The sequence below is a fragment of the Phycodurus eques genome, chromosome 14 (genome assembly GCF_024500275.1).
Source record: "Phycodurus eques isolate BA_2022a chromosome 14, UOR_Pequ_1.1, whole genome shotgun sequence".
Classification (NCBI taxonomy): Eukaryota; Metazoa; Chordata; class Actinopteri; order Syngnathiformes; family Syngnathidae; genus Phycodurus; species Phycodurus eques.
Genome location: NC_084538.1, coordinates 23,451,244 through 23,465,172, shown reverse-complemented (window position 1 = coordinate 23,465,172; position 13,929 = coordinate 23,451,244). Strand labels below are relative to the sequence as shown.

The 13,929-nt window shown below is 47.7% G+C and overlaps 1 protein-coding gene across 3 annotated transcripts in view; it reads left to right on the top strand.

Annotated features, from left to right (window-relative positions):
- gabra2a (gamma-aminobutyric acid type A receptor subunit alpha2a) overlaps window positions 1–13,929 on the top strand; it is a 96,112-nt gene that overhangs the window by 21,925 nt on the left and 60,258 nt on the right. For all 3 annotated transcript variants that reach the window (XM_061695852.1, XM_061695849.1, XM_061695848.1), the window contains exon 4: window positions 4,313–4,380. In XM_061695852.1, coding sequence (XP_061551836.1) covers window positions 4,313–4,380 — 68 coding nt within the window. The remainder of the gene's footprint in view (window positions 1–4,312; window positions 4,381–13,929) is intronic.

Genomic DNA, 13,929 nt, shown 5'->3' with positions numbered 1-13,929 from the left:
AAAACGCTCTTTCTAGCTATCGTGAATTAAGGCAAACTCTCGGGGTTGTTCAGTTGCCTAGGCAACAGGGGACGGCAGGCAGCGCGGTGCGCGGAGCAGCGCACAACAGAAGCTTATCAGCACCCAAAAACCACACGGCGGTGCTTATTATGAAAGCCTACGTTTATTGTTTCGAAAGCAACGACCCCAGATGAACACAATGCCTTAGCATGCGATCGGTAATGGCTAACTAGCGGCTTGAGCCGGAGGTAGTCAGCGCAAGTTTCCAGTCACACAGCCGGACGTTGCGTGATGGGATGAACGTCCACGAGGGGCACCCGTGGACAACCCGGCGCTTCTGCTACGGATCACCCCACAAAGGAAGAAACCAAGGTGGCAACGTCACAATGACGTCACATCTCTCCAAGAAGGAAGACGAATTACGAAGCCTTGAGTCTATAAATGACCAAATTGCGTTCAGTGAGAGGCTTGTGATTTTAACACAAAGCGAAAATGGCGACCGTATTGGGTGCCACGTCTGTGTTTTTTTTCCCACACACAAAGAGCTAACACTTTAGCTCAGAGTTCGACTGACGTGTAACGGGATTCTCGGTATAGAACACGTTCTCGTGATCCAGTGACTTCCCAAACCTACTATTTACACAGCGAAGCTCAGAATAAAATTCCCCAAACCACAACGGGCATATAGCTAGTCTGGTTAGCAACTCCAGAGCATAGCGGGAAGAAGATGAAGACCGTGCGGACGCTCAGGAGTCGTGATCCGTTCGCGATCCTCGAAGACCTTTTCAACAGAACTTTACATAGGAAATCTCCCCACAGTTCAAAGCATGCAGCGCGTAAAACGGATATCCAAATACCATTTTCAATGCAACAGCACTAGTTTCACTAAGGCTAACCTTCGTTTCTCTCATTAACAAGTGCTCAGACCTTGGTTGCTATGGTAACGGACTGTGCTCACACATAGACAACATAACCACAATCTAGATAGCAGGAGACGTGGCTAATGATGACCCTGCCAGGATGGCGGCTGCAGTCTTGGTTTATTGCAAAATATTCTGAGTTTTGTGTGTTTGGGTTAGAACAAACTTAGTATCTCCTCATGCCACCACTCTGTAGCGGTTATGGAATGTTATAAGAATTTTGCTTAATTTAGAAGGAAACGGGCGGCACGGTGACCGACTGGTTAGAGCGTCAGCCTCACAGCGCTGAGGACCCGGGTTCAATCCCCGGCCCCGCCTGTGTGGAGTTTGCATGTTGTCCCCGTGCCTGCGTGGGTTTTCTCCGGGCACTCCGGTTTCCTCCCACATCCCAAAAAACATGCATTAATTGAAGACTCTAAATTGCCCGTTCGTTGTCACATTTCTGTGGGGCCAATTATACATTACTCAATCACTGTAGTTGTCTCGCCATGCTGCACTATTTGCATATCTGTTGTTGACCAATACTGGCCACTCATGCCAGAGTAGCATCTGCTCCATTTGCACACTGATTGAGGAGTAGCTGCAACATTTGCACAACCAACATTGTCCCAGATTATCGCACTACTCGTCCCTTTAAACCGCATACACTCCTTGAAGTCTCGGCACCCTTTGCACAATGGTCATTGCACCGGACTATTGCAATATTAGTCATTCGAACTGCTCTAAGTGCTAGAGGACTCTGCATCTTTTTGCACAATTGTCAAAAAAAAATGTACCGGCATTACCAGATAAGTAGCAACCCTTTACTGCTCAGTGACTTTGACAAAGTTTCATTACATTAGACAAATTGCATAAGGCGGGTGGGTAGGCATGACTATGTTTGCCTTGGGCCCCCAAATGACTAGCTACAGGCTTGCTTCAAGCCAGGGCCACTGTCGCTCGGCATGACAACCCATCCATCCATCCATTTTCTGAGCCGCTTATCCTCACTAGGGTTGCGGGCGTGCTGGAGCCTATCCCAGCTGTCATTGGGCAGGAGGCGGGGTACACCCTGAACTGGTTGCCAGCCAATCGCAGGGCACATACAAACAGACAACCATTCGCACTCACATGCACACCTACGGGCAATTTAGAGTCTCCAATTTATGCATGTTTTTTGGGATGTGGGAGGAAACCGGAGTGCCCGGAGAAAACCCACACAGGCACGGGGAGAACATGCAAACTCCACACAGTCGGGGCCGGGGATTGAACCCGGGTCCTCAGAACTGTGAGGCTGACGCTCTAACCAGTCGTCCACCGTGCCGCGGCATGACAACCAAACTGGGATTTGTTGGAGCGCGGCGTCCCTTTGTTACCACCTCGGGCCAAGGGCCCAAGTTAACAACTATTGCCACACTCACTATTTGCGTGTTTGTTTTTTCTCAGGAAGGGAACCAAAAATGAAACTCACAGCAGTTGCAATTTGATCCGTGTTTTTAAATTCAGTAAGATTACAAAAGATCACAGAATTCCAGGCTGTTTTCTCCCCCTGAAACTGGGACTCGCATCTGCGCTGCAAAGCAAGAGAAAATGTCGACTTCCCCTTTCTCAGCCCTCACACTTTATAGGTTTGTTAACAGGATGGATTCTGGGTGCCTCTGCTGCCCACTCCCCATTTGATGTTTTGCTGATGGCGCCACCCAAGGGAGTGGCTGGTTTCAGTTCCTCAACTGTCAGCTGAGGGATTTGCGATTTACCGTCCTGCTGTAACAAAACTCATTGCATGAGCTCAGATTTCATTACATTAGACAAGCAGTTTATATTAGTGGTCTGAATTACTTAAAGCTGTACCTGATTATTACAAACTTTGTTAGTTGAAATAATTGCGGAATCATCACAATTCCCCCTTTTGAGCTCAGATATTTTGAGGTCAACACCAACTTCAGACTGTGGTAGCGGCATCAGACCCAGCCCCTCCCAATGATCCAAGCAAAACACAAGCGCAAAAACTATGATATTATGATAACGGCAAGCAAAGCGGCACAGCAATTTCCATCTTCTCATTCCTCTGCCTCGGCCCCCTTTTGGGCTGGTGCACATTGCCCCACATGAAACCAGGTCGTTCCTTTCCCCCCAGCCAGCGTGCGATGTTCTCTCGACGACCTTGTATGGTCCCGTCCATCGTGGCTCTGTCCATTTGCACTATAAGACTTTCAAGTAAAGATGTCGTCTGAATGATCACAACCTTGGGCCTTACTCCCAAACTGTTCAGAAAACATTTGGACAAGGCGATTGAGGGCTTCGAAGTATGGCTTTTACCTGAGAGGCTACATCTCTTCTTCTGTTCCTGCCACAGTTGATGGACCTGGGAATTGCTGTCCCCTGGTTAGTTCAAATGTGGTGAACTGCATTGTGAGCTCACGGTGCTACAGATTGACATGAGTGCCAGGGGAAGGGCATCCACCCATATCAATTTTGGATTTCAGATTCTGATTCATAGGTTTCACTTTCCCCTGTGACTATACAGTGCCAAATGAGTGTTTGAGGCCAAGTACTTTTGAAGGTGTTCATTTTTGAAGTGACTGCCATTATTGGAGCAAATTTGTTTGGGGAAGCCATGGGTCGGAATATAACTATTAACCAACACTTTAATGACAGAGGCCAAATCCTCCCTTTTACAGGAATAGGACTTGGGCCAGCGTGTGTATGCATCCAAAATTACCAATAAATAGCGTTGGCCCCTTACCCGATCAATCATAGCTGTGAAATCCAATTGAATTTCCTCTCCTGGGTGTTTCGGCAAAGGAAAAATGCCCTGGAGAGGTTTCATTGTTGGCTGAATATTAAATGGCTGACACACCTCGCAATTTTTCACCAAATTCTCAATTGCATCCTGCAAATGAGGGTGCCACCAGTGAATGAATGCTCGTGTCATTTGCGCCTTACCCACATGCGCCGCTCCATGGGACTCCTCCACCAGGACCAGGAGCCGAACGGCCGAGGGAACAGGATGACCGTCAGGATGTCGCCACAAGCCTGTGGCCTCTGGTGAGGCCTCACTGGCCTTCCAAATAGTTTTCTCTTCCGAAGATGCATGTTTTTGATCTTCCAAAAGTGTCTCTAAGGTTAACTTTGGAAGTAATTTAACCGGTCCTGATTCAACACACACCTTCTGTTTTCTCCCCCTGAAACCGGGACTCGCTTCCTGCCATGTTGAATGTGATGCAGTCGAAAATTTGGGTGCATCTAAGTTTTGTGCTGGTGCACCCATGAAAAAGTTGTCCGTACCAGGTGCAAAAGGTTCGTCTAGAGCCCTGCATTGAAATGCTTGTTTTGTACTTTCTTCCTTTTTAAAAGCCCTCGTGTTCTACTGTATATATTTTTCTAATACATTACATTATGTTTCTCTACAGACCGTGTAACAGAAGTCAAGACTGATATCTATGTGACCAGCTTTGGCCCAGTGTCAGACACAGACATGGTATGTCCTCTCCCCACATTGTGACATCCTCAACCAGAGACGAATGAAGCTCCATGAGTCAGCGTCAGAAAGGGGGATGTCACATAATGCAGCTCAATAAATAAATAATATTAGTTTACAGTCAACAAGTAATTCACTAATCCATGTCTTGTTCCAAAACATTCAAGAACCCGTTATTCACATCCACACTGCAGTGTTTACTGTGAATTGATCAATTGACATCACATTTACAAATGCAGAATCACAAAAAAATAGATTATATATAATCAGATTATTGTAGGGATTAGAAAGAATACTGAAACCTTGAAAAAAGTAGGAAATTGCAAGCGGTCTGATTGTCACTCCTCTTTGAAGTGTCAACGTTGGCAGCGCACGGAGAACTGTCGAGTGAGAGAGACATACATATAAATGCATATATCCTTTGTGTACAAGTGCTTGAATGGAATGAGGGTAAAAGTGATGAGAAGCGTCATTTTAATTGTTATTTAGCAAACCATTAGCAAATTCCTGGTTTGAGTTATTGTCCCCAAAGTTATTATTGTATTTTTAAATAACTGTTGTTCCAATACAGTGTGCATCTTGTGTAAAAGATATGTTTGATGTTACTTACGATGGCGGAACTGCCATCGAACAAAAACAATGTACAAACATATTGATAAATCACAGGTTTGTGCAGCAAACGTGCATATGCACGAATTAACACTGTTAAGTTTTAATCTATTAAGGTTTAGGTAGTAAAAAAAAAAAAAAAAAGTTAATTTTCATTGTTTTGTCTAAAGACCACATTTACATGGGGAGTGGGTCCTATTGTTTAACCCTGCAATGCTATTGGATGGTAAATGTGTTTATAGGTCTGGCCATCAGGCCGTGAACTCACACAACTTTTTTTTTTGGACTGGTTGTCTCAAGATTCATCCACCCATCCATCCATTTTCTTTACCGCTTATTCTCACTGGGATTTGGCTGTCTGGTTAGAGCATCTGCCTCACAGTTCTGAGGACCGGGGTTCAATCCCCGGCCCTGCTTGTGTGGAGTTTGCATGTTCCCCCCGTGCCTGTGTGGGTTTTCTCCGGGCACTCCGGTTTCCTCCCACATCCAAAAAACATGCATGGTAGGTTAATTGACAACTCTAAATTGGCCGTAGGTGTGAATGTGAGTGTGAATGGTTGTTTGTTTGTATGTGCCCTGTGATTGGCTGGCAATCAGTTCAGGGTATACCCCGCCTCCTGTCCGATGATAGCTGGGATAGGCTCCAGCGCTCCAGTGGCTTAGATAATGGATGGATGTTATTGATGCTAACTAGAAAATGCTTTTTGCTACGTATAATGATGTTTAGACCAACATGATATCACAGAGGGGGCCAGAAAAATTTGAGATTATTTAGTCAAATCCCCTGCCTGCACGGATTCATGTATATTCATGCAAACTGCATTGACTTTCTATGTAATCACGCGGTGTGAAACACTCAAAACGCCTCCGGTGTGAATGCAGCATTACAATATAGTCCGTGGCAGTGGCGGGCTGTGCATTTGGTATCTGGGCCTTTAGTGGGGATTTACCCAACTTAATCCATCTCTTAATACCACCACTATCACATCGCAATTTTAGAAACCAGCAATACCATACCTAAATGCAATATGACAGCATGCAATGGTGCCACGCATATCAACGGACATTAATATCTTGCTCCAACCATTAACAAGCAAATCTTGTATTTGGATGGTTTCTTTCCTCAAAAAGATGGCTGATGCACATTATCCATCCATCCATTTTCTGAGTTGCTTCTCCTCACTAGGGTGGCGGGCATGCTGGAGCCTATCCCAGCTCTCATCGGGCAGGAGGCGGGGTACCACCTGAACTGGTTGCCAGGCAATCGCAGGGCGCATACAAACAAACAACCATTCGCACTCACATTCACACCTATGGGCAATTTAGAGTTGTCAATTCACCGACCATACATGTTTTTTGGATGTGGGAGGAAACCGGAGTGCCCGGAGAAAACACATGCAGGGAGGGGGAGAACATGCAAACTCCACACAGGCGGGGCCGGGGATTGAACCCTGGTCCTCAGAACTGTGAGGCAGACGCTCTAACCAGTCGTCCACCGCTGATGCACATTACAATTGTGTAAATAAATCCCCCAGTCTTTTTTTAAATTCAGAATTGTAAGTCAGTATATCAATGAAAAAGCTCCAAGGCAGTGGTGTGTATATATGTGAATCAGAATAATGTACACACACACACACACACGCAGTCGCGACATCAAAATCAGTAGGACACAGCATGCGAGTGTCCCCCCTTTCAAAAAAGATTTTAACTTTCAAAGTTTGTGTGTGTGTGGGGGGGGGGGCATCAGCCATCGTCATGCCTTAAAAGCTTTCTTCAGTTTTCCATCACGATCGCCACCACACCTACCTACTCCCTGTAAGTGGCACACAGAGAAATGGAAGTGACTGTGATCGAGACAGCATCATCAAAAGAGAGAAATTGGAAGATGCACTCATGTTTAATTCATTCTTCATCCTCATCAAACTTGCAACAGATAATTTCACTCCACCTCTATGTATATATCTTTTCTACCTTTGATAGCTTGGCTCTGACACACACATGCACACACACCTTTTCTCTCTGCAAGATTCGAGGAACCCTTGCTGCAATCTATGCCCAGCTGTTTATGATGGTTTCCTATTTGTGGATTACAACGTCCTGTCTATATTTATTATACAATAACTGTTAAACGTTGAGCCCCAGAAACCTCTCACACTTCAGTGTTTAGAATTATAAACTTGATTCTTAAATGAAGACAATCTGTTCTAAAAAGTATTCATTTGGTTTAACCGGCAAGACTCAATACACGTGCAATCATTTTTAATCCAATGTATTGAACAGGGTGAGTGAAAAGCAACTAGACATTTGAAATTGCTTATTGAGTTTTTAGTATCACAGAAGTTATAATGAAAAAACACAATGGGGATTTCTTATTGTCTTAATTTTTATTTCTTGTCTCTTATTTTCTGTTTGTCATATTTCTTATTTATATATATTTATATCGGCGGCACGGTGGACGACTGGTTAGAGCGTCAGCCTCACATTTCTGAGGACCGGGGTTCAATCCCCGGGCCCGCCTGTGTGGAGTTTGCATGTTCTCCCCGTGCCTGCGTGGGTTTTCTCCAGGAACTCCGGTTTCCTCCCACATCCCAAAAACATGCATTAATTGGAGACTCTAAATTGCCCGGAGGTGTGAATGTGAGTGCGAATGGTTGTTTGTTTGTATGTGCCCTGCGATTGGCTGGCAACCAGTTCAGGGTGTACCCCACCTCCTGCCCGATGATAGCTGGGATAGGCTCCAGCACGCCTGCGACCCTAGTGAAGAGAAGCGGGTCAGAAAATGGATGGACGGATGGATATATTTATATCAGATGCCCAGTCACTTGACTTTTTTGTTGTTGATGCCATGGGTGCTTACATTGAAATATGAAGATCCAGCCATCCATTTTCAACACCGCTTATCCTGGTTAAGGTCATGGGTCGCTGGAGCCTATCCCAGCTGACTCCGGGTGGAAGGCGGACTACACCCTGAACTGGTCACCAGTCAGTCACAGGGCATATATAGACACGGACAACTATTTGCACTCACATTCACACCGCTACTGAGTGGGAACTGAACCCACGCTGCCTGCACCAAAGTCAGGCGAGGGTACCTCTACACCATCCGTGTCGCTGAAATATGAAGATTTGCTTTCATTTTCCCATTTGATAAAGAACAGGTATCATTTGTTTCAATACATTTGTTATAGGAATATGGATTTTATTACGAATTTTTAATGCCTATTTACTTGTTACACACCCTGAATATTGGGGATGGCCATGATGAAAAGAACATTATAATGTTGTCCCTCAGCTTCAATTGGATAAATCTGTTTTTACCAATGAGGGAAGAGTTAGGTGGCCGGTTGTGAGGATGACCCAAGTGCAGAAAGGAAGGATAAACAGCCAATATGATGATGAGGTATTTATTAATGACGAACGTGAGAGGTTCCAAGGCGGGAAGGAATTGGTCCTGGTTGGGGAGGAAATCCAGTGTTAGGTCGGGTTGGCAGGAAGTCACGTTTGAGGCAGATGTGGCAAACAGGCTGGAAGAACATGCAGGAAGTTGGCTGGAGAGAATAAAGACAAATGCAGGATGAGAATCAAGGACTCAAAAGCCTCTGAAGAATGGGTGGATACATCTAAGGCTGGTACACACAAGGATTTTTCAAATCTTAAAAGATTATCTGTGAAAGACCCCACATATGAAGATTTAAAAAATCTGGTATTTAACAGTTTTTAGTCGTATTGTGTGTGGTGTGCTCTGATGATCTCAGCACAGAACACCACACATAAAGATTCTCTTCCACCGCAAATCTCGAAATCTCGTGTGATCACACGTGATCTCGCAAAACCGAATAAAAAGAAACACTTCCAGATATGTGCCAATGTTTCCTGAATTTTCCTGAAGGTTGTCAGAGCCAGTCGCCTCATAAAATGTGTCATGGCCCTGTGTTTCAATTTATTTTTCTTTGTGTTGCAGTGTCTGGGTGGGCGTGGACATCGGTGACGCACCTGTCATGCATTGTAATCATCAGCCTTTTTAAGGGGCACTGTGTCAGTGTGTGGGCATCGGAATATTCACTCGTTTTTGCCGGCGTTCTGACCGCCGTCCAAATTTAGGCTAAATACGATTAGATTTGTCGTGTCTCCCTGCGTTATCTGTTTTTGATTCTCTCTGGTTGTGAGTTCCTTTTGTTTCGTATGTCTCGCCATCACATGCCCTGCCATTTAAGTAAAATTGTTCGGACCTCTGACCTGGAGTCTATTTTTTGGGATCTGCCCTTACGCCATTGCCGATCGTGACAGAATATTCCGACCAGAAATGGATCCCGCAAAGACATCGTTACACGAGCTCAGGGAGGCAATTACGGCGTTAACGACCCATCTCAGTACACTGAGTTCTCGGGTTGATCAGGTGTGTGCACTTGGATTACCTCTGGTTCTGGCAAAAGCACCCGCCACCAACACGGTGGCCGCGGTGCCACCCGCCAGGGAAGCTTGTCTGCCAAATCCACCTCGTTATGCTGGGGAGCTCGGCGGCTGCGGTCAATTTATTTTTCAATGTACCCTAGTATTTGACCAACAACCGGTCACGTATGCCCAGGATAAGATGAAGGTGGCTTTTATAATGAGTCTACTTACGGGTCAGGCGGCATCGTGGGCGATGGCGGTCAGCAGCGCCAACCCAGCGTTACGTTCCTCCTTCCCGGCATTCGAATCTGAACTGAGGAGAGTTTTTGATCACCCCGTCAAGGGCAAGGAAGCCGGTAGCCGGTTGTTGGACCATTCCCAGGGGGACTGGTCAGTAGCCGAATACTCCATTTCGTTCCGCATACTGGCAGCAGAGAGTGGATTCGACGATGTTGCGTTGAGCGGCATTTTTCGTCGGGGACTCTGTCCTGCCGTCAAAGATGAGTTGGCGGCCCGGGACGAGACCACTAATTTGGAGGAGCTGATCGGACTAGCCATTAGACTGGACAATCGACTGAGGGAACGGCAGCGCGAGCGGGCTGCTGAACGGCGCATTTTTTTTTAGTCCGCTTCACCGGGACATTCTTCGTCCACCATGGAAGACGCCGCCTGTGTTCCCCCATCCACCTCGGCGTCGAGCCGGCCCTGGCCGTGGAGGAGCCGATGCAACTCGGCGGGGGGCGACTGGCGGAAACGGAAAGTCGGAGACGCATGAGAGCGGGGGCGTGGCTGTACTGCGGCCGACCGGGACACAAGGTATCCACCTGCATGGCGAGACCTTCACGGGGAAGTGACGCTACACGTTCCAAGCAGAGCGGCCAGGTGGTGGTGACAGCACCTTCTGCCTCCGAAAGGAACGTCTCATCGGTTGAGTATTTTGATGAAGACTTGGTACCTGGTGAATTGAGAACTGGATCGAGACTACAATTGCCGGGCGAAGTATCGGGATTTGGCGGCAGTGTGAAGGTTTCCGCGTTAATTGACTCCGGAGCTGATGAGTGTTTTGTGGACTCCTGTGTGATAGAGACTCTAAATTGTCCACTGTACAGATTTAGCAAACCGAGAAAAGTTCTTGATTTGGATGGGCGTCTCCTGGCGGTTACAACACACATTACGGCTCCACTGTGTTTAAAGCTCTCGGGTAATCACATCGAATCGCGGCGATTTTTTGTAATGCCCTGTCAATCTGCTCCAGTTGTGCTGGGATTAACGTGGTTAAAACTTCATAATCCAGATATTAATTGGGATCAACTACAGGTTGTGAATTGGAGCCTATTTTGCCATTGTCATTGTCTGCAGTCTGCCATGTTGACTACTACCCCTCGTGTTCAAGACGAGCACATCAATTTGGCTAAAGTACCGGCCGAATACCATGATTTGCAACTCGTGTTCAGTAAGGATCGCGCCCAGTCTTTTCCTCCGCATCATCCATACGACTGTGTGTGAGTTGATTCCCGAGGCTCCACTACCATGTGCGAGGCTGTATCAGATTTCCAAGCATGAGCAAGAGGCATTAAAGAATTATATTTCCACTTCGCTAGCTGCTGGATTGATTCGTCCCTCATCGTCACCAGTGGGCGCCGGATTTTTTTTTTATCGATAAAAAGGACGGGACCCTGTGTCGATTTCCGGGGTCTTAACGACATCACTATAAGAAATAAGTATCCTCTCCCGCTGTTGGACTCGGCGTTTGCCCCTTTGCAGTCTGCAAAGGTGTTCACAAAATTAGATCTGCGAAATGCCTATTACCTGGTGAGGATGAAGGAGGGAGATGAGTGGAAGACTGCGTTCAATACTCCATTAGGACATTTTGAGTACTTAGTCATGCCTTTTGGACTCACGAATGCACCCGCTGTGTTTCAGTGTATTATTAATGATGTGCTCCGGGACATAATAAATGTATTCTGTTTTGTGTACTTGGACGACATCTTAATCTTTTCCCGTGATCTACGTGAACATCGCCAACATGTCCGCATGGTGTTGCAGCGCTTGATGGAAAACCGTCTTTATGTCAAGGCTGAGAAGTGTGAGTTCCATGCGGAGTCGGTACAGTTTTTGGGGTTCATTGTGGAGAAGGGCCATCTTCGGGCCGATCCAGCCAAGATCCAGGCTGTGGTTGATTGGCCAACTCCAACATCTAGGAAGCAGTTGCAGAGGTTTTTGGGTTTTGCTAATTTTTATAGGTGATTTATACGAGATTACAGCCTTAAAGTGAGACCTCTGACTTGACTGACTTCTAATAAAATACCATTTGTATGGACCCCTAAGGCAGAAGTGACTTTTGATCATATCAAACAATTGTTTGTGAAGGCTCCTGTGTTACATCATCCTAATCCTGACCTTCCTTTTGTTGTCGAGGTGGACGCATCTGATTCAGGTGTGGGGGCGGTCCTGTCCCAGAGGTCCCCGGTCGACCAGAGGCTGCACCCCTGCGCCTTCTTCTCTAGGTGCCTGAGCCCTGCAGAGGCCAATTACGATGTGGGAAATAGAGAGCTGCTGGCCATTGTCATGGCGCTGCAGGAGTGGAGGCATTGGCTGGAGGGTACGAAGGAACCTTTTCAAGTTTTCACCGACCACAAGAACCTGTCTTACCTCCGGACTGCTAAAAGACTCAACCCCCGTCAAGCACGTTGGGCCCTGTTCCTTACCCGTTTCGACTTCATCATCACTTACCGCCCTGGGTTGAAGAACGGCAAACCTGACGCCTTGTCTCGGCTGCATGGCCCGGCTGCTGTTCAGCCTGTTGTGGAGACCATTCTACCTGGGACCCGGGTGGTGGGAGCGCTTCAGTGGGAGGTTGAGAAGAAGGTGGAGGAGGCGGGGAGGGACGTCCAGGCCACGGGAGGTGTTCCTGATGGCAAATTGTTTGTTCCGGTCGTTTTACGTCCAGAGGTGTTGAAGTGGGGACACACTTCGAGAGTCGCTTGCCATCCTGGGGTCAGTCGGACACTTTTCCTCATTTCCCAACGGTTCTGGTGGCAGGGACTACGCAGGGACGTTAAAGAATATGTTGCGGCATGCCCCATGTCCCATCGTCCTCCAGCTGGTCTTCTTCGTCCACTGCCCATTCCTTCCCGCCCCTGGTGCCACGTCGCCTTGGACTTCATCACGGGCCTTCCGCTGTCTGGAGGAAACTCAGTCATCCTAAGTGTTGTCGACAGATTTTCCAAGATGGCCCATTTCGTTGCTCTGCCGAAGCTGCCGTCCTCCTTTGAGACTGCTAATCTCCTTATCGACCATGTCTTCCGAGTTCATGGTATTCCTGCTGATCTGGTGTCGGACAGGGGGCCGCAGTTCGTCTCCCGGGTCTGGAGGTTGTTCTGCAAAGCGCTGGGGGCGTCCTCTAGTCGTTCATCCGGTTTCCACCCGCAGACCAACGGCCAGCCTGAGAGGGCGAATCAAGATGTGGAGGCTGCTCTTCGCTGTGTTTGCCATCAGCACCCCTCGTCGTGGTCTTCTCACCTGCTTTGGGTGGAATATGCGCATAACACCCTCGTTTGCTCTGCTACTGGACGGTCGCCGTTCATGACTGCATACGGTTACCAGCCGCCGTTGTTCCCTTCTCAGGAGAGGGAGGTGGTCGTCCCGTCTGTACAGGTCGATCTCCGAAGGGCTCATCGGGTGTGGGGGGATGCAAGGGTGGCCTTGTCCCGTACTGAGGCTCGCAACAGGCAGTTAGCTGATAGTCATCGGATCTCAGCTCCTCCCTACCGTCCTGGTGAGAAGGTCTGGTTGTCCACACGAGATTTGCATTTGGCCGGGGGTTCTAAAAAACTGGGCCCTCGGTGTATTGGTCCTTTCGAAATTGACTCTGTTGTCAACCCGGTGGCAGTTAAACTTTGGCTCCCTCCCACCATGAAAGTTCACCTGGCATTCCATGTCTCCTTGCTCAAACCGGTTTCCTCCAGCCCCCTGTGTCCTCCAGCGGGGCCTCCTCCTCCTCCTCCGCGGATGGTTGATGGTGAGCCAGTGTACACGGTGGGTGAACTATTGGATTCCAGAAGAAGGGGCAGGGGTGTGCAGTATTTGGTCGACTGGGAGGGTTACGGCCCTGAGGAGCATTCCTGGGTTCCCCGCTCTTGGATCCTAGGATCCGTCCCTTCTCCGGGCCTTCCACTCTCTCCACCCGCAGAAGCCGGGTGGTCCGCCAGGAGGCGTCCTTTGAGAGGGGGATACTGTCATGGCCCTGTGTTTCAATTTGTTTTTCTTTGTGTTGCAGTGTCTGGGTGGGCGTGGACATCGGTGACGCACCTGTCATGCATTGTAATCATCAGCCTTTTTAAGGGGCACTATGTCAGTGTGTGGGCGTCGGAATATTCACTCGTTTTTGCCGCCGTTCTGACCGCTGTCCAAATTTAGGCTAAATACGATTAGATTTGTCGTGTCTCCCTGCGTTATCTGTTTTTGATTCTCTCTGGTTGTGAGTTCCTTTTGTTTCGTATGTCTCGCCATCACATGCCCTGCCATTTAAGTAAAATTATTCGGACC